Genomic DNA, 21,898 nt, shown 5'->3' on the forward strand with positions numbered 1-21,898 from the left:
TCTGGATCATGTTCACGCATGCCTTGTTCTTTTGTAAAATAGAGCTTTAACCTGCATTCGTGAATGACATGGCAAACTGGGTTCACAAAAAAAAAAAAAAGATTTCTGGAAGTGTTAATGAGCCGATGCAGTGATTTCCATCCCAGAATCATAACCGTTTTTATTTCTGTGCTGCCTGAGGGCCTAAAGATCACGGGGTCCCAATATTGATTTTCGCCCTTGTTCTTTGTGCACAAAGATTTCTTTAGAATTTGTGAAACTTTGGATAATATTATGTACTGTATATGATGAGATATTTAACTGTTCAGCAATTTATATTAAGGAACATTTATTCTGGATTTGTTCTGCAATTTTTAGTCAAATTTTTTTTTTTCCACCTTTACCTCTAAGAGACTCTGCCTCTCTAAGATACAGTGTTTATACACACCCATCTTATTGACATGTTGCCAATTTAGCTACCGTAATTTCCGGACTATTAAACGCACCCAAATATAAGCCGAACCCACTGAATTTTACAAAGAGTTTTATTTTGAACATAAATAAGCCGCACCTGTCTATAAGCCTACAGTGAAAATAATGAACTTTACACAGACTTTAATGAAAGACAGTGTCTGTTACACGGCTTGTATCTAAACAGTAGCCTACCAAGAAAGTCATTGTTCACTGTCTTCCTCCTTCCTTTCACAACAATTTCTCTTGGTAGTTTATCTTTTGGCATCGTCGTGCGTTTAAAAATCACCATCGGTGAAGCTTTTCTCCCGATGCCGTGCAGCTCAGAACACAGGTGAAGTGTGTTTTCATGCCCGGTTGTTTTCAGCGTGACGAATGATTTGCATTTCCTGTAGACAGTCCGAGTGAGCGGCAGGTCAAACATCAGAGGAACATCGTCCATATTTATGATGTGGTGCGGCCCGATTCAGTGGGAGCGCATCTGATTTAATATAAAGAATTTCATTGGTTCACCTGAACCCATTCGGCAATTTAATACTCATGACTAATGTTATGGGGCTCAGTTTTTTGGCTTGAAGTTTGTGAAACCGGGAAAACCCCAGGAAAAATACATAAATTAGCCGCTTAGTTGTTTAAGCCACTGGGTTCAAAGAGTGGGGAAAAAAGTAGCGGCTTATAGTCCGGAAAATATAGTAATTATTTGCAAAATATTTCTCCAACTAATTAAATTTTAAAACCACTTACTTTTGTTGCCTCGTCTCAAGTTTCTGACACTTGTATCAGGCATCAATTTTAAAATGACTTTTTTTTGTGTATATTTTATATAAAATATGGGTTCATGAGATTTGCAGGAGCAGCACAATGAAGAAAATGATGCAGCTATAGGTTACAGCATGCAGATGTTCACATCAAACATTTAAATTGGAAACCTCTCTCACTGACATTGGCCTTGTCATGTTAGATTGTGGCATGGTCAGGTTTTTCTATTTCAGATAGCACCTGGAATCCCCAGACACACAGATGTCTTTACGGTTTACACAGAATAGTGCAACAAAAAACAATCCAATGAGTGGCAGTTTAGGAGGCTGAATGGAAAAAAACAAGCTGTGATAAGCACCTCTTATGTTGAATCTTGAGGTAGATGGTCTACAAAGTCAGAGAATGGCATCGGGTTCAAGCTAAGGACAGGAATGTGAGACTACAGTCACCACAGGCTCTTCAAACCTGGACAAGTGAAGAAAAAGAGAAGTCAGCATATCTTAAGAGGCTTAAGGTGAAACTGAACTTTAGTTCAGTTCAGCTATTGACCTTTGCCTGTATTATTCATGCACTGTCCTGCTGCTACATTATTGGCTAACCGGACAAGTGTATTAACCTGAAATATATCTCGAGATGTATTTATTGGCCTGAGAAATATTGTATATTTCACATATATTATTTTATCGAAGTTTATTATAGGTTATGCATTATGCATAAATTCCTCACAACCGTTTAGTCTGTGAATAATGCTCAAGAGCAGTGGTCAAGAGCCTCTAGACCATTTAATGGGAGCCATCTCCATAAACGCTCCTTATTTTGCATGTGAAAATGTGTGGTCATAAGAAAATAGATTTGAGGTTTAAATAGTTATTTTGGGAGTTACCCCGAGAAACAGCTTCAATGAAGCAATCTGGAAGAGGCTTGTTGTAGCAAATAATTTTCCAATAAACTGTGTAATACTGAAAATGTGATTTTAAGGGTCCTTTTTTTTTTTTTTGGCTCAGTGCGCCACACTTCTGTGTTGCTCATGGGTCCAATTACTAACCAATTTACACCTTTGTTTGAAAAATGACAGCAATTTAATAAATCAAGGATGACATTATGTTTGCACTTGGCTTTAAGTATTCTTTAGCTGCGTCGATAAGCAGTTTTTGAGAGAAAATGTTATAATAAAAAAGTCATGGGTTTTGTAAGAAGAGATGTAATAATCTGCTCTCTGTTCTCTGGTTAGAAAACTAGTTATTAGGTGCAACATTTATTTTATCAGGTTTCACGAATTTTTTTTAAAAGACATCAATGATTTTGTATAAACGCCTTTCTTTGTCGATTTATGTCCATATTTGCTGCTCATTCAAAAACTTTAGCGGTAAATAAACACAATTTCTTTTACTGTAGGATGATCCCATCTACAAATCAGGATTTTCTGGTGAGAGATCTGGCATCTGGGCGTGAGTACGACCTGTGTGTGCTGGCTGTATACGAGGATGGCATAACCTCGCTGACCGCCACGAGGCAGGTGGGCTGTGTCTCCTTCGTCACACATGCCGAGTACACCCAGTGCCACGTGCTGCGCAGCCACTTCTTGGGTGGCACTATAATCATCATCATCGGCGGCATTATTGTGGCATCCGTGCTGGTCTTCATCATCATCCTCATGATTCGCTACAAAGTGTACAACCAGCAGGGACCCAAAGCCGGCAAAGGACTTGCCAAGAGCAAGGTCCGTTCACAAAGCAATGCAGGCGGTCAGGTTTCTGGGCAGGTTTCATGCTCAGGCTCCAAAGTCATGGAGGGGCAGGAGGACCAAGGATCAGGGTTTGGGGGAGGTGCAAGAGTCACGACTTCCTCTCTAAAAGACTGCATTACCATGGCTTTAGTGATGGATTGCGAAAAGGGAATGCAGAACTCTGAGGCGAGCAGCGAGGGCAGTGTTTTACCCTTGCAAAAACGCCTCTCCAGGACATGCCTAGAGCAAAAAGGTCAACCTTCACTCTCCACCATTGACGGGACCGCAACTGTCGAAGGAAGTAAGTCAAAGATAATGAAATTGCGTCGCTAACTTTTACTTTTAAACCCTGAACAAAATGGTGATAGCCCAAGGATTCTCTAAGCAATCACTCGTGTTCAGAGATAAGTGGCTCCAAACAGGTAATTGCTGTTTCTGGATGAATTGGCTATAAATGGGACTAAATTGATGAGGTCGCTGTAGTCCATTTAATCACAATCTCTTGGTGCAGAAGAGCGAGCTTGCAACACAGTTTCTATCAAAATCAGACTGTGCCATTCTGTCAGAACATATAAAGGTTAAATTAGAGTAAAAATAATAATAATGAAGAATGTTCTTTATTAAATATGTAAAGCATATAATTTTATTATAATGCTATGTTTAAGAGGTAGCATGATTTCGGGTTGTCTGTCCATCTCCTGCTCGTCTGTACCTTCATTTGTTCAGGGAGGTTTCTCATTAGCACGATAGAAGGCTGACTGTTGGTAGGTTTTTTATGGAATCATTACTAATCTAAATAAACTGATTAGATTTCACAATAGATCCAAACATCCTAAAACGTCTGAAGTAGTTTTTCTATAACGCTTCCTTCCTGTTTGAATTATATTATAAGAATATTTCTGGCTGTGCAAAAATGCACAAGATAACATTATATGCATTAATAATGCAGTAGTGTATAATAGTGTAGTGGTCAATGTTATTATTGCGTATAACCTGTATAACCTGTATAACCTGTCTAATTACATTAATCTAATATTCATAATGCGTTATAAATACATTAACATGTAACATACATACTTAGAGTTTACACAATACCTTATAATGTGTAGCATTGGTCTGTATGAAATTCCCACAATTACTTAAACATATTTTATATATAACACATTAAAATAACTGTTCAGATTTCATTAGTGTAAATAATGATCATATATTTTATTATTTATTGAATAATTCAGTTCGGTACAAAAAAACAAAAAACATTGAAACATACTGAATTTACCCTCTAATGCAAAACTAATGTAATCATTATTCCCTGTTGCTCATACCGATCATTAATTGAAGATGCAATTACCAAAAATGTGATAAATAAGGACTATTCTACTTCTTTGTTTCAGCAGTAAAATCACGTCACCCTTCAACATCGTCACAACGGAAAAAAAATGATAAATCAAAATAAAAAAGGAATTCAGCCAGCAATTCAGCAGACAAGTATAAAAACTACAATACAATGAGGAAAAAAAAATAAAACCAGGGTTTTGAAAGCAGTGTGATAAGAAGCTTTAACATGAACCGCTTGTTCTGTTTTGAAAGAGACTTCTGCTTTCTGCAGAATGCATTCTTTACTGTTCTAAGTAAAACTAGTAGTTTGTTTTTTCTTTTCTATTTCTCTCTTGTATCCACCATTAGTAATATTCTGTCAGAGAGAGAGAGAGAGAGAGAGAGAGACCCTGAGCACAGACCCTTCATGAAAGTGACTGTAGAAAGGACATTACTTACAATCACACTCTCCAGTACTCATGATATTTCTTCCTCTCCGGTGTTTGTAATGTTTTAATGATTTATAATCACACTCTTGGCGTCCCCAGTCGAGGATAGTTCTGTCTGGTTCCTCTCAAAGTTTCTTCCTCATGCCATCAAAGGGAGTTTTTCCATGCCACAATTACCCCAGACTTGCTCATCAGCCATAAATACACATACTTTAACAAATAAGTGCACTTTTTCTTCCATTCTTCCATTCTGTGCAGCTGCTTCAAGACAATGAACAATGTCCATTGTTAAAAGCACTATGGAAATAAAATTGAATTCAATTCAATTCAATTCAATTGAAACATAAACTTCATGCATAATTTCTAAATTTAGTCTGATGGCTCAGTCTATTTTTTGTGTGTGTTATAAACAAGAACTGGGCCTGGGCCTGGAAACAGTTTATGGTGTTGTCCTAAGTGTGCTGATGCCCCCACTGGCTCTACTGTGGCATTACATTCTATTCAATCCAATTCAGTTTTATTTGTATAGCGCTTTTAACGACATACGCTGTCCCTAATTAGTCCCTAATATAGGATTGAGCCAGTGGACACTAGAGCAAAGAAAACTCGCTGAGATGGTATAAGGAAAAATATATTACAAAAATATATAGTTCACACCAAATGTCCATTTATTATAGTTTTATCATAGGTAGGTTTGTTGACTGTTAGACATTTGAATGATGAACACTTGTTGGGAGATGATAGCTCAGTGGAAAAGGTTCCGGATTACTGAACAGAGGTTTGGCTCTCAAGACCTGGTATCACCATCTGCCACTCTTGGTGCCCATGGGCAAGGCCCTTAACCCTCGGTGCCCCAAGGGTGCTGTATCATAGCTGACCCTGTGCTCTGACCCCAGCTTCCTAATGCAAGGATATGCAAAGCAAGAATTTCACTGTGCTGAAATTAACTGACGGACCCTTGAACAAAAAAAACAGTTTATGTCAATTTTATCTATTATTCGTAGTCCAAATCCATCCTCCCTTTTCCTGAGTTTAAACCTCCACAGCAACTCATGGATCTTTATGGCTGTTCATGTGGAACCTTCCTCAGCTGCAGTGGATGGCCTTCAGGGTACTATGTTTTATTGTGACTACATTTATTCGAATGAATTCTAAGCAATACAAAGGAATAATTGGAAATAATTTGAAAATTTAAAATATTTGTCAATAATTTTGGATTACCAGGAAGGTTGAGTTTTTTTAATGTTCGATTTTTTTCCTCATTCTTATTGCATTACAGTTTTACACAGTGGTTTTCTTCATACAGTGTAAGAGTGTGATGTGGAGGTGCAGTGGGGTGTGAACCGTGTCGATACAAGCACTTGAATTGAAATTCAATTCACAGTGGTGTAAACAGTGTCAAATAAAAACGTGAAAACAGAAAATTGAATGAAAGTGTCTGCGCAACAATTGTCCAATGGGCTCGTACCATCCTGGCTGATGATACAAACAACCTCCTGAACCACAGAGCTTAATTAATCTTCTACTAAAGGAGCTCTGTAGGTCATAGAGGGGGTTACTGTTTATTATCCAGAATGTGAGGTCATTAGTGTCCTCTTTTTATTTACATTTACTTTACAATATGGCATTTGGCACACTCACTTATCCAGAGTGGCGTACAAAACTACTTAGAAGTTTCCATCAAAAAATACTGTTAGTGGTCCTTTAGGTAACAGACTACAGTTACATCTAAACTAATCCAGATATCCAGATATAATCCATTTTCTTCAAAAAATCTATGTGTTCACACTTGGCACACTGGCAATGTCCAGGGAAGGCATGGTCACATGACTAAAAATGTGTCATCATTTTCGAGAGCCTCTGTTTTTACTGTCCTCAGTTATCTGCTTTGGCGAGCGTTTTCAAAAAGCTGCCTTTTCGTTGACTAAAAATGCTGTCTCAGTGAGGACAGAAGGACAGAATGGAGAAAACAATATGCATTTTCAAATGAAAATGTATTAGAGTAGACATGGAATAAGACTGTTGGGAGGGAAAACAGTTAGAAAGCAAGGCATTGAAGTAAACTCTAATTTAGCCATTATTGTCTAAATAACTGGCAACAAAAGGGAGTACACCCTATGTGAACATGTCAGAACTGTATTCAAAGTGTCAATATCTTGTGTGAGTGCCATTGTTATGTAGCACTGCCTTAATCCTTCTGGGCATGGAATTCACAAGAGCTGCACAGGTTGTTGCTGGGATCCTCTTCCACTCTTCCAAGGAGTTAGACACGTGGCGCTTCTCTACCTTTTGCTTGAGGATGCCCCACAGGTGCTCAATAGGGTTCAGGTCTGGAGACATACTTGGCTACTCTATTACCTTCACCTTCAGCTTCCTCCACAAGGCAGTTGTCATCTTTGCAGCGTATTTGGGGCCCAGTTTTTTAAACGAGGCTTGTACATGTTCTGTACATGTTGGAATCTATGTTTCCCTCAATGAACCAGAGCTTCCCAGTACCAGCAGCACTTTTACAGCCCCCAGAACATGATGCTACCAACACCATTATTGACTGCAGGCATGACACCACACAAGGACTCAACTTTTTTGATGGACCCTTGCAAGGCCTGTTCCGAGTGAAACCTGACTTGGATAAACTGATGCAATTAAAAAAAAAAAATAAAATTCGTAAAACTCTGAATCATTATTACATCTAAAAGCTTTTAAAATCTAGTGTTAGTCTGTCAAATCTCAGGCTCTCTTCACAGTCCAGTTACACTCTGTATGACCCTGCCCCCTGTACTGTAACTCAGTTTCAGGCTGTTACTGATCTTCTAATAGCTGAGGCCATCTTTGTGGCGAGCAACAGTTCTAATTCTCAAATACTCAGAGTTTCTTTGAAATGAGGTGCCATGTTGAACATCCAGAAGTCGGTATGAGAGAATTGTACTTAAAGCACCAAATTTTAACTGCTCCAATACAAGACACACACATTTGAATGGTCCTGTATGTCCCTTTAATGGGACATGCATTTATTCTGCTTATTTTCCAGTTCCCAGCTTTTGCATTGACCTTCCAGTCCAGCCTGTTGTCAAGGTTTCTGTAGGTGTCAACCAGCTCAATGTCCTGACCGATTACTGTAATGGGGTTGGTTGTGATATTCTTTCTCTTGTCCACTACAATTACTGATTTGGCCAATCACCCTAGAGTCATCTGAACATTTTTGAAAGATATGCCTGTGGTGTACAGAGTGAAGAGGAAGGGGGAAAATGCCATTTCCTGTGCTTGTCCAGTGCTGCCCAGCAGCTGTCATACATTAACGTTTCCAGTCACCCAACTTGGGGTTTGCCAGACAGGTAGTCAGTGACCCAGTGACCCAATCTTCTCTCTCAGCAGGAGAGTTTGTAAGGTGTTAAATCAAAGAAAGTTTCTCACTGTGGTGTTGAAGATCTGATAGAAATGAGCTTTTATACTGTATGTAAGAATATCACGTCAGCTCATCTAATCCAGGCTGGTGTGATACATTAGTCTATTAAATGTAATTTACAATTAACACTATCTTAAAGATTTTATTAATTTAGAATTCATGTGTTATTCTGCTTTAGCTTACCTTATAGTATCTATAATACACAGTCATTGCTGGGCTCTCTGATATCTTTCTCAAAATTAATAAGACAAAAAATACTCTCTTCTGAATACAGATGTTCTAAGAGACCATGCATTATAATATTTCTTTTCCTAATTGTTTTCTCATTGTTAACAGTTATTCAGAGCTATTTCAGTTTAAGTGAGTCCCTGATCAAAGTAAAAGCGAATGCAATCATCCATGATGCTGCGATGATCCTGCCTCTGGAACAATATACTGCCGAATATACGATGGCCAAGAAGTACAAAACAAAATAACAAATCCAAAAACAGATTAACAAATCTGAAAACACAGTAACAAATTAGAAAACAAAATTACAAATTTGAAAACAGCATAACAAATCAGAAACACAATAACAATTCAGACAAACCGGGAAATTTTAGGTATAGGTTGTGAATAAAATACTGCTCATTGGACAAGACATATGTCATTATTTTGGACAATTTTGTATCTTATAACTTAATTTTTTTGTACATATGTGCAGTTCTGCGTTTACTTTAAACCACTAATACGTACATGTTTTTCCCTGTTGTGCAACTTTAAATATGTTTACAATTTTAAACACACGTGCTAACTTTCTCCTGCCTTTTGTACTAACTGTATATCTTGAATGACAGGTCTTTTGTCCAATGAGTCAAGTCTAGAAGCTTTTATTGTCATTTCAACCATATATAGCTGACGCAGTACACAGTGAAATGAAACGACGTTCCTCCAAAACCCTGGTGTTACATTTACAACATAAAGCTACATAACAGAAAACACAGAGCTAAAGACTAGTAAGTGTCCTCGCCACATAAAGTGCATCGTGTGCAACCTGGTGCAAACAGTGCAAGACAGACAGTGTAAGACCACACAAGACAGTAAATGATAAATACACAAAACAGAAAAATAGTGCCACCAGTAAACCTACTGTATATTACATAGTGCAGTGTGTAAAAGAGACCTGAGTACAGAAGTGTACCTTGTAACTGAACAAAATGTAAACAAAAGGGTTTGTGCAAAACAGCAATAGCAGCAGTCAAAAAGATGTGCAAAAACAGCATGTAAACAGTTTGTAGTAATGAAGTGATATAAGTTAGTATTCCATTCACAAACTGTACCTACCTTTTACTATTGGTCTGAATTGTCTTTGTGTTTTCGGATTTGTACCTGTGTTTTTTAATTGGTTAGATACATTTACATTTGCAGCATTTTGAAAAAAAAACCTTATCCAGAGTGAATAATGAGCAGTTTTCTGATTTGTTCATTTGTTTTCCTATTTGTTTATTCGTTTTGCACTTCTCGCCCCATTGTAAAAATAAACAGAAAAAAATCATTACTGATCACAAACAAACAATGAGAAAACGAAGTCGTGATCATGAGAAAACAACTTTTGTCATGTCAAAATCACGAAAAAACGTATACGCAATAACAGGAAAACAACTTTTTTTATGTTGAGGAAATTATGTCAAGATTAAGTCGTGATCACGAGATAAACAAAAAAGAAAACACATTGTAATGCATGGCCTCTTAAGACTTCTGTACCTGAACACTCTCTTGTGTCTGAAACTTACTGACAGTTACAAAAATCGGGGACACCCGAGACTCATTCAAGAAATGACATACTGTAAATATTTCCTAACACAAAAGCTTTACCACACAAACTGGGGTATCACATCACCTTGCTGGATCTTATCACGTCAGCATGTATTCGTTTTGTAAAGCCTCGCAGTCTACTGGGGTTTTTTCCTCACAAAGTTGAAATCATTGTACTTTAAATTACAGAACATACAATGTGTTTATAGTACTAGTACTGTAAGTGCACTTAACAGGCTGAGGTGTGGTGAAGCAAGATATATCAAGAAGGTCATAAATCCAAATAAAGACTAGTCACTAATTGGAATCGACGTTTTTTGGTACGACAACATAATGTAATCTACAGTATATCCTCTTCTGCCTTGAAAAAACATCTTTATATGTTCAATACTGCTAGTATTACAGTCTACATTCTTCTGCTCCAATGGTGGATTTGTTCTGCACTTCCTGTTCATCTTATGAGTAATTAGGTTTCGCCTTTTATGGGTTTTTTCTTCCTGAGTAGATAATAGCTGAAAGATCCAATCCCAAAGTTTTGCCTCAGATGGACACTTGGCACTACAGACCTTTTACATTATTCTGAACAGATGAACTCTTCAGAATAATGATGGGCATCTGTAGACTAGAAAAGAAGTGTTGTTTTTTTGTTTTTCTTTTTTTTGTCCTCTGCTCATACCGCACATCTCTTTGCCTTTCTTTTTCCAGACACAGCAGGCCAGCAGGTCAGTGATGAGAAAAAGGTTTTGCCAGACTGGGGCAATTTAAAAATTTGATGACCTTTGCTGTTGTCCAACAAGAGGTGGCCACCAGCCCTAAAAAGTAATGACTTCTTTCTTTCTTTCTTTCTTTCTTTCTTTCTTTCTTTCTTTCTTTCTTTCTGGTTGCTTTCATTAATCAGGGGGGATTTTATTTTAATTGTTGTATTTTAATGCTTATTTTATTTCTCTTCTGTTTTAAGTTCTTACAATTTACTTCTTTTTTTATGATATTGTATATTTTACTACATTTATTCCTTTTTTAACTACTCTTTTAACTTTAAAATTGTATTACTATTTTGCACATTGTTCTACCTGGTAGATGTTAGCTGCTATGTAAATAAAGATTAATTGATTGATTGATTGATGTTATGGGGTTGGAGATGATTTTTTTCTTAAATTCCAGATAGTATTTCTATTCTAGTATATCTTTCTAAATAGTGTAATGTGTATGTTATATTTATATTTACACTAAAAAAAAACTATAGTACATCCTCTTTTTAAGGTTTTATGCATCAGGACATAATAAAAATCATCTGGTCCTTATTAGGTTTTTGAATTTGATAAATACAACCTTAGATGAACTCCAGACCAAAGCATGTTACAGTATGTCATTATTTTTTGTACAAAAATCAAGCCAAACTGGAGAAGCCATGTGTAAAAAACCTAAATACACCTTATGATTCAGTTGCTTCTAGAACCACCTTTAGCAGCAATAACTTGAAGTAATCCTGTTTTTAGTCTCTAACAGTAGATTGTTGTGTGGGAATTTTGCTCACTCTTCTTTAAAATGTTGCTTTATTCTATTGAGGTTTGCAGACATTTGTTTATACATAGCTTTCTTAAGGTCCTGCCACAGCATTTCATTTGGGTTGAAGTCTGGACTTCGGTGACTGGGTCATTCAAAATCTTGATTCTGTTGCTTTTCAGCCATTCCATTGCAGATTCGTTGGTGCTTGGGGTCACTGTCCTGTTGCACAACCCAATTTCAGCCTGCTGTCACACAGATGGCCTCATATCTGACTTTAGAATACGTTGTTAGAAAGAGAAGTTTATAGACGACTCAATATGTGCAAGGTGCCCACATCCTGTGGCTGCAAAGCAAGTCGATACCATCAAACCTCCACCACAATGCTTGACAGTCGGTACGAGGAGGTTGTGGTTATATATAGTTCTGTGTTAGGTTTTCAATAAAGTGGCATTGTGCATTATAGACAACTATCTCTACACAGGTTTTATCTGTCCAAAGAACATTGTTCCAGAAGTCTTATTGTTTGTTAGGATGCAGAGAACCTGGCATCCCTTACAAAAAACACATATTTGTTCAGTGTTTTTTAAATTGTACTCTGACAAATTTCCACATTAAACATGATAACTGAGGGCTCTAGCGTCTGAGTAGTAACTCTTTTTGCAATTTCTCGGAGCATTGCACGGTCTGTCCTTGGAGTTAAATTGCTTTCTCTCCTGGAAAGATTGGCAAAATTACCATGTGTTAATAATGTTCTGTACTGTACAATGATGTCACTTGAAATAGTTTGGAAATAGCCTTATAACCGCATAGCTTTTCCGTTTTGGCTTTATTACTTTATTTAGGTTTGATCCAATTTTCAAATTTGCAACCATACGCTGTCCTGCCATGTTTGTTTTAGAGAGAAAAGGCAACCATTAAAAAACAAAGCACACTTGTTTGGTCCTTTCTAATTGTACTTTCCTCAACTTTTATTTTTAACATGCAAACTAAGGCCTGTGAAGGTTATGATGTAACTCTTGGTTTTTTGTTTAATTCTCTGAGCTTTGCACAGTTTGTCCTTTGGGTAGATTTGCTGGCACATTCAGTTCTGGGAAAATTGGATGTCTTGAATATTTTCCACCTGCAAATATTGTTCCTTACTATAGAATGATGGACTATAAAAACGGCCTTATAACCCTTCCCAATCATTCTCTAAGATCATTGCTGATGTTCCGGATGTTCCAGGACCAGATGATCATTATTACGTCTTGAAAAACCCATAGCATTCAAATAGGGTCTACTTCCATTTTCACATGACTGTATATGCTTCTAGATATGCTTCTTGTTAATATGCTATTATTGGTGGTGTTGTTGGTGGTGTTATGCTGTGTTACTTACATTTGGCCCTGTTGTCCTCTTTCCTTATCTTTATCCAGATCTCTCTAGGTGACCTGAAATCAGGGAAAAATTTATGAGGGAACCATTTCTTTAAAAAAAAGTGCCATTGTTTTATCTCCAGGACTATTCAAAAAATTACACCATGTAATATTTCCTGACACAAAGGATTCACTCTTGCAAGAACACAGAAAACTGAGAACATGGCTGTTGTCTGTCTCTGGCTTGTGGACTAATCTGCCTTTTAACCTCACTGTGGCCTGGATGGTCTTGTTTTTGCTACCAGTTACATCATTCATCACTACCTGAATGGTCTGAACTATGGTGAGTGCAACCTTCTTCGTTTTGCTAGTATATCATATACTTTTAGCAAACCATCCATACATATAGCGATCGTGTACATTTAAAAAAAAAATTTACCATCCTACAAATGTAAATGCTATTTTGACTAAAAATTTGGCTTTCTGATTTTAGTTTTTTGTTGACTTCAGAGCTAGTATAAAGACGATCAATTCCAGTAGAAATGTCGTGGTAGCAATGTTTCTACAGTTCTTCAAGTTTTGTTTCCAAATAACTTTCAAATAAATTCCAATTTTATATTGTCCTCGGGTAACAAAATTCTGAAAAACAGACCGCTTACTTTATATGGACAAAAGGAAAGACGACTGAACATATGGCTAAAAAGGTCAGGTGCCAGTATTTTGTTTATGTAGTCTATATGCTCTCAGCTGTAAAGTTATCTTTGGCTGTTTTTAAATGTGGTCTTGAAATAAATTGAATTGAAACTTCAGCTCCGAGGCGATTTTCACACTTGCAATATGTTCTGGCCTGGAAAACTTTTACCTAGAGAGTTTACTATTATTTATTTATTTATTTATTTTCTTAAAGTGTAAAAACCTTTTGCAAGCCCAGTGGTAGTCCAGAGAAAAGATCCATGTTCTAGATAAAAACAGTGTGTATGGAGCTCGCTTCAATCTAACCGTGTTGTGGGAATCAGGTGTGGGAGCCGTTTACCCTCATCGCTGCTTACTGAGTTCGAGAATTGGTTTAATCTTGTTATGTTACTTCCTGTTTCGAGTTTCATGATGGCAGGGAAAACGATGTTATGGCCAGCGAAAGAAACAGAATGCCTTATTGATATATTAAACCAGCCTTTCTTAGGCCTGGAGCACTGTAATTTGCTTATGCGTGTTGTGTAAGTGCTTGCACTGAGAGCGCTGAGAAAAAAGGGGGCGGGGACACAAATCTCATGCCAGCCTTTAATGCTAAAAAAATATATATGAAATATGTCAGGTATTCTTAACAATGGCAAGTCATGCATAAAAAAGCACTGCTAGTTTCCACTTCATTTTGGTAGCAGAACTAAATAATATAAAAAAAACACACCACTTGATGAATCTAGTGCCTACCATTTTGCAAACCTGCGTGCACAAATGCGACATATGGAATTGTGCAATCAATCCACACTTCTGAAGTCATTCTTCTATTCGAAAGCAATTTTGCAGAGTAAAATCCCCTCTCCTGACAAGCTAGAATCAGGCTCTGGGCACCGATTTCACATGACACTGAGGGATTAGACGTTTCACAGAGAAAAGCAATGATGTATCAGGCGTTTTGTTTTCCTTGTTGGTTAATAATTACAGGGATATTCCATGTTAATTATTTACTGTATACTTCATGCATAATATACAGTGATGTATGTGCACATGAGGTCTTTATTTTAATAAATCTATTCGGATGCGTCTAAATAAAACATAATGAAAACGAATAAACAAAAAAAACAAACACGGCACAGTTTGACTTCAGAAGCTCCGAGATGAATTTTTGAATGTCATGTGCCGCTGGCTTTCTTTTAGGTTTATCTCTGCTGGTACTTACATTTGTGCTAATAGTCCAGTGTAAAGGTAATTAGAGTATTTACCCTCTTAGTTCATTAGAAAAGTCACTTTAACTCGTCAGGCTTAATTCATTGGCCAATTAAAAGATCATTGCATAGCTAATTAGTGCTTCATGCTGATGACATACAGATAAGCCGGCTTAACACTCGCTTCAGCTGCACTGGCTCTTGCAGCTATTTAAAAGAGGAGAGATTCGAATATTCAGCGTGTACCTAATTTTTGATCCTATTTTTTTTTGTAACATCAACAAATCTCTCAGTTTCTCAGTTTATTATTCAATCGCCCATGCATGTCGTTTGAATTATGCTTCATTCAATATTTATTATAGAAATTAAACGTTCAACAAAAATGATACAGTGAATTATATTATATTATATTATAATTAGGGCTGTCAATCGATTAAAATACGTAATAGCGATTAATTCGGACGATTGTCATGAGTTAACTCCCGATTAATCACAACTTAATCACATATTTGTTCTAAATGACCCTTAAATTAATACTTCACAATTTTGTAATGCCCTAATCATCATAGGCATGGACAAATATGGATGCTTTATGCAAATGTATGTTTATTATTAGTGAAACCAGACTCATCATAGAGCATGAAGACAATGTTGCGAATAAATGTGTGTTGCATTGAAATGTGTGTTGCGTTTTAATTTCGCCTGATCTATTTATTTATATTTTTAATAGAATCGGTCAAACAGAAATGAGCGCAGCGCAATAAAATTAGTGCTCTTAAATTTATTTTTGCGTTAAATCATTATTAACGCATATTAACACTAATATTAATATACAATAAGAATATAGAGCTCAGATTCAAGAATCATTAGGTAACTACAGGAAAACTAATTTATATCGTAAGGCAGTGGTAGTCGCCTTTAATCCTTAAAGGCCAGTGTGCCTGCATGCGTTCACTCCAGTTGATTAGAGTCTCCGATGGACTTATTAAAAAAGTGAAATTAGATGCAGTTCCTGCTTGGTTTGGAATGAAAGCCTGTTGTATAAGCATGAAGAAGAGTGGATAAGATTGTAGCCCCCTGTCTTCCTCAGTCAGGCTTACTGAAGGTGTCAGGTTTTCCTGAGTCATCCTATTATTTTATGGTCTTAAAAGCTTCATTAAGTAATAGGAAAAGGTCACAGTGTGTGTGTGTGGCACAGAACTGAGATGTGATCCAGACCAAGGTTGGTATTGCACATGCAATTATGCAAGCAAGGAAGTCACACCGATTTGGGTCAAGAGCTTCAGGTAATGTTCATCAAATGAAATGGCAATAACGTGATTTTGGTCACATTGGCATGGCTGTTGGTGTGAGAGTTGGTAAATATTTCCAAAGCTATTGATCTTGGATTTTCATGTACAACAGCCTTAAAAGAGTGTGAAAAAACAAAAAGCTTTTACTGAGCAGAATTTATATGCCAGACGCTTGTTGATGAGCGAGGTCACAGAAGAAGACAGGAAAGCATATAATAACTCATTTTGTGCAATCCTTAGAGCAGGAAAGTATTTGAGAAAGCACAAATCTCGAGGGCTACAACAGCAGAAAACCTCATCAGGTTCCACTCGTGTCAACCTGGACAGCTGATAAATGGAAAAAGGTTAAATAATTACTGCATTTGCACGTTTTATGGTCTAAATATTTAACCTGACGTAGATGTGGCCCCAAATCACTCTGTAAGTGGGTAGCTTAGTGGTCAAGGCACTGGACTTTGGATCTGAAGGTCATGAGTTCAAATCCCAGACAGACACTTCTGGGCTCTTGAGCGAGGCCCCTTACCCCATAGTTGCTCAGTTGTATGAATAAGATGGATATAAATCGTTCTAAATAAGGGCGGCTACCAAATGCCATAAATGTAAATGTAGCTGTACGGTAAATAGAAAGCAGGATTCCTACTACATGACTAGAAGCACAAAAAAACACATGGGGGAAACCAGAGAAGCGTTGTGAGTGTAGTGTTTAAATTCTTCATGACAATTTCACATTATATGAGTTTGTAATCGAATTAGAGATGTGTGTGTGTGAGAATGCTTTGGGGTTTTATTTTTATTATTATTTTTGCACTCTTTCAGTGTAACTGCTTGATAGAAGTTACATGACTTAATAGATGTTACATCATCAGAAGCAATTCTAGGGACTGTGCATTCCTCAGGCTGGGAAATACATGAAGCTCTCCTCATATTTTTTGCTCTTTATTGCTATTATATGACCCAGGAGCCTTTAGAAAGTATCAAGGTAACTGTCAAAACCTGTTAAAATTATAATCTCCATGCTAAATCCACACTAGTGCAAGATCAGCCTTCCTATTAGATCAACCATAACTAAATCCTATAAGCTACAACACTTTTGGTAAAAGTTTGGCTTTTATGGTCTGTAAATTCTCTAAAAGATCAATCTATTAAGGCAATGAAAGGAAATAAACTTCTGAAGCTACTGTTCATATTCTGAAAATGAGCAGCTAGCTTTACAGCAGTCATTATCCATCATTGTTTTGCTTTCAGATCACAGTTCTGCTTCGTTTTCTATCTTCATTTTTTTTCTCATAAATGTTTTTGGGTTAAATGTATGTAAATTTTAAATGTCATTAAAAAATGGTGAGAATAAAAAAATATCGCTAGTCTCACATGCTAGTGAGATGAGCCCATTTTAAGGGGGTTCCTGGTACTACATTTACATTTCAGAGGTTTTGGGGTGAAGTTTTATCCTGTTTTGTTATATCACATTTTTTTGGCTTCCAGCTGCTATGCTAAGAAACCTATTAACTGGTGGTGGACAGTAAGAAAGTAAATGTAATTTGTTACTGTACTTAAGTAGATTAAGTAGCTGTACTTTATTGAGGCATTTCCATTTGGGAAGATTTTGACTTGACTACATTTCAGTCAAATATATTTTTTACTCAACTACATTTAGCGAAATCAGTCAGGCAGCACTTAAATTTTTACTGGAGTAATATTTTACTTAGTGAATCTCTACTTTAACCCAAGTAAATGATTTGCGTTATTCGTCAATCACTGCCATTAACCAGCCAGAATCACACATTTTTCCATCTAAAAGCAAGCTTGATCTCTGGCATACAGTACAATCATTTTATCCAGACATAAACTTTAGAATTAAACAGCCAAACAGTTCAATCTTGGATCAATTATCAGACCAGAGAATCTTATTCCTTACAGACTGAAGAGACCTTCAGCTGGAAGTTTTGCACTGAAGAGAAGCTTCCATTTAGCCACTCTGCCATAAAACCCAGATTAGTGGATGTTTGTCCTTCTGGAACTTTGTCGCATCTCCACACAGGATCTCCAGAGCTCATAAGTCATCCCTCTTACTAAACCCATCTTCCCGAATTGCTCAGTTTGGCCCGGTGACCAGCTCTTGGAAGGGTTCTGGTTGTGCCACACTTCTTCCATTTGAGAATTATAAAGGAACCTTCGCTTTTGGGAATCTTCAGTACAGTAGCAATTTTTTGTAGCCTTCCCCAGATTTGTGTCTTTAAACAATTTCTCTGAGCTCTGCAGGCAGTTCCTTTGACTTCATGGCTTGGATTCTGCTCCTTCAATAGAGAGATGTGTGCCTTTCCAAAACATGTCAAATCAATAAACTTTTCCAAAGGTGGACTCCAGTCCAGGTGTACAGTAGAAACATCTCAGTATTGATAAAGGGATTTGGGAGGATAATTTTAAAGTGTTTTTGCAAAGGTTTTGAATACTTTTGTTCATGTAAAATTTCAGGGTTTTCTTTTTAATAAATTGACAGACATTTCTAGATTTCTAGATGTTTTTACTTTGTCATTATGGGGTACTGAGTGTAGGTTAATGAGAAAAAAATTATTGTAACCATTTAGGTATCAGGCTGAAACCTAAAATATTAAAAAAGAGAAAGAGTGTCTGAATTCTTTCTGAATGCACTGTATGTAAGGTTGTGAATAATTGCAGGTTTCCTGCAGGCAGAGAAAAACAAACCGGTTAGATCCGGTTTCATGAGATAAAATAATTTCCTTCAATTAGTAGCATGCTGCTAGGACATTTGTAACCTTTCTATTGGTCTGTCATAAAGGTATTTTATTTATATATTATTGTTAATGCCTAACAAACTCACACCATTACCACTTCTACTTCTGTCTTCCTTGGTTTGCAAATATCTGTGATTTAAAATGTTCTGTATACTGTATATCATATATTTTATTGTAAGAGTACTCACACTGTGCCTGTATGACAGCTTGAATAGCAGTAACATTATCCTTCTCATTTTACAGATACTATTGCCTTCTTAGAGAATTCAAAACTAGCAGCTAGTCACACTTTTCTGTGCCTCATTGTGCTGACAGGAATAACACGCTTATGGGCAGTAAAGGCAGTCTTTCGCCTGACATCAAAATGCTATGCTATAATGCACACAAATGATGTGAAATTTGTTTGCTGAGAAATATATCTTCAGGCATGTGCAGGGAAGTAGAAACGGTTCGAGCTGCACTATTTAAAGCTATTGGGTCTGAGGACAAACAAGCACTTTATGTCACAAGTGTATGTCTGTTTGTTCTGTTTTATCAGTTGGTCTCCTGTTTAATTCTCAATCGTTCCTCATAGATAATAGCACGGATTGATTTTACTAAATATATTTGGATTATTTTATACTGCTAAGATGCTAACTAGCAAGCTCTGTAGGTTGTTATTCAATGTCATCCTGCACTAAAACTCTATACTGAGCAGACGTGGTATAACTAGTACTGAAAATTAAGATTTAGCACACAACCTGAACACTTATTAATTGTATATACGTTTTTTGATTTTCCATAAAAAATTTTGAGAACTAGTAATAAATCATTTATAATTACCAATATGGACACTGCTTTAAACAGGGTAAAAATCTGTGTATCAAAGTCAGCTCTAATATAGGACATTGTAATTAAAACAAAGCTGTAACTTGGGATACTTAGAGAACAGATGAGGGTCCATGTGCAGAATTACTAAACAACACAAACAAGTGAAGTCCCAATCCAATCTCAAGTCATTAAAACTAAGCCTGAGTCAATATACACTCACCGAGCACTTCATTAGGAACACTACACTAATACTGGGAAGGGTCTCTTCTTGCTTTTCAAAGCATCCTCAATTCCTCATGGCATGCGTTTCACAACAAGTTGGAAATATGCCTTTGGGACTTGGGTCCATGTTACCATGATTGCACATCTCCTATTTGACCAGATACGGATTCTGGGAGGACTACTGAAATAATTAAACTCACTGTTCCATTCATGAAATCAGTTGGAAATCATTCAGCTTTGTAACAGGGTGCATTATATTGCTGAAAGTCGTCATTAGAAAATTAGTAAATTGGTGCCATGAAGGCATACACATGGTCAGGAACAATACTCAAATGTGCTGTGACATTCAAGCGATGATTGATTATTAATGGGGCCCAAAGTGTACCAAGAAAACCTTCCCTACACCATTACACCAGCTCCTGTCATGCTAATGGTGCAAAATTCTGACCCTACAATCTGTGGGCCTCAGCAGAAATCAAGATTAATCAGACCAGGCCAGGTTTTTTTAGTCTTCGGTTGTCAAGTGAGTGTGTGCCTACTGCAGTCTTGGCTGACAAAAGCTTAACTCAGCATGGTCTTCTGCTCTTGTAGCTCGCCTGCCTTAACGATTGACATGTTGTGCATTCTGAGATGCTTTTTCTTCACCCCACAATTGTAAAGAATGGTATTTTGACTTACTGTAGCCTTTCTGTCATCTTGATCCAGTCTGGCCAGTCTTCACTGACCTCTATATAAGACATTTCTGTTCACTAAACCTCTGTTTACTGGATGTTCTTTCGTCTGAGTGAACACTAGAGACTGTGGGCATCAGCAGTACTCAGAGGGGACCATGCGTCATCAATAATCATGCTATAGTCAAAATCACTGCTTTGTTTATTTGAGTAGTGCTTTTAACAACAGACAGAGATAAACAGAGGTGGCAAAAGTACACACATCCTTTACTTAAGTGGAAGTACAGATACTCATGTTTTAAAATACTCTGGTAAAAGTTGAAGTAGTGACTACACTATTTTACTCAAGCTAAAGTAAAGAAGTTTGGGCTCTGACATGTACTTAAGTAAAAAAGTAGCCATTTCTACTACCTGTTTTAGTGTCTAGCTGGTAACTGTAAATATTACGGCTGTCAATCGATTAAAATATTTAATCGCAACCTAATCGCACATTTCTATCTGTCAAAAATGTGCCATATATTAATACTGCATGTTTTTGATCTAAGCAACATGTTAATTATTAGTAAAACCAAACCCAACATAGAGCATGATGACAAAAAATTATTTTGTTTGAAACTATTTATGGTGTTTAAAATGACGTAAATCATCAGGACACCAAACGGAACCTTTCCTATGTTTCCACACGGACAGTTAATGAGGTGATACCGGAGAAACTGTACCTCTTCTAACTTTCACACGGATTACATAATCAGAGAATATTTGTATTAGATGTAACCTGGTTTATGTAAAAGGCATTTCAAGCTTTCTATACATCTAATTATTATGTCTGTGAGGCAAATATTCACTGAGATTCAGGTTGTTTTATTTATGTGTTTGTGAAGGGAGATGACGGAGACGGCAGAGAGCGTCCCCGGTCTGTTTACTTTACTTTACAAAAGCACAGTGTTTTTGTTGTTATGATTGTATACAAATAAAAGTAGATCCTTTAAAGATTCGAATGATAATATAAGTTTTGGCATTATGTGAAAAAAAAACACAAAATGCCCCGGCGCATTTCTTCGCCCCCCAGAGGGTTAATTGTGTAAATCATGGTGGATTTTGGTGTTTGATTTGAGACTTGGCGCATCAATAAAACAAATGTTTACTGATTAAAAATATTTTTCAGTGGAGTTTATTTATTTATTTTATATCTGAGAAAGAAAGGACGTCGTGAATAAATGTTTTAATTTCGCCTCTTTTATATTTAGTTATTTATTTATGTATTTATATTTTTTTATAAAAATGGTCCAACAGAAATGCGCGCTGCATTGATAGCGCATTAATAAAATGTAGTGCTGTTAAAAAGGAATTAGTGTTTAAATTTTGACAGCCCTAATTATTATATTAATACAAAACTATTAAAAAATTTTGTTACATAAGAAAGTGTCCAGGCTGAACATCCACCATATAAAACATAAGCAAAGAAAAGATTATGTCTCTGTTCTCAGCAGTGGCGAGCCATGCATTTG

At 36.7% G+C, this 21,898-nt stretch overlaps 1 protein-coding gene across 2 annotated transcripts in view; it reads left to right on the top strand.

Annotated features, from left to right (window-relative positions):
• zgc:172282 (leucine-rich repeat and fibronectin type III domain-containing protein 1-like protein) overlaps positions 1-21,898 on the top strand; it is a 110,810-nt gene that overhangs the window by 79,589 nt on the left and 9,323 nt on the right. For both annotated transcript variants that reach the window (XM_046863639.1, XM_046863640.1), the window contains exons 4-6: positions 2,605-3,236; positions 10,604-10,717; positions 12,820-13,102. In XM_046863639.1, the coding sequence (XP_046719595.1) occupies positions 2,605-3,236; positions 10,604-10,671 (700 nt within the window). In that variant the 3' untranslated portion in view covers positions 10,672-10,717; positions 12,820-13,102. The remainder of the gene's footprint in view (positions 1-2,604; positions 3,237-10,603; positions 10,718-12,819; positions 13,103-21,898) is intronic.

This window comes from Silurus meridionalis, chromosome 12, assembly GCF_014805685.1.
Source record: "Silurus meridionalis isolate SWU-2019-XX chromosome 12, ASM1480568v1, whole genome shotgun sequence".
Taxonomy (NCBI): domain Eukaryota; kingdom Metazoa; phylum Chordata; class Actinopteri; order Siluriformes; family Siluridae; genus Silurus; species Silurus meridionalis.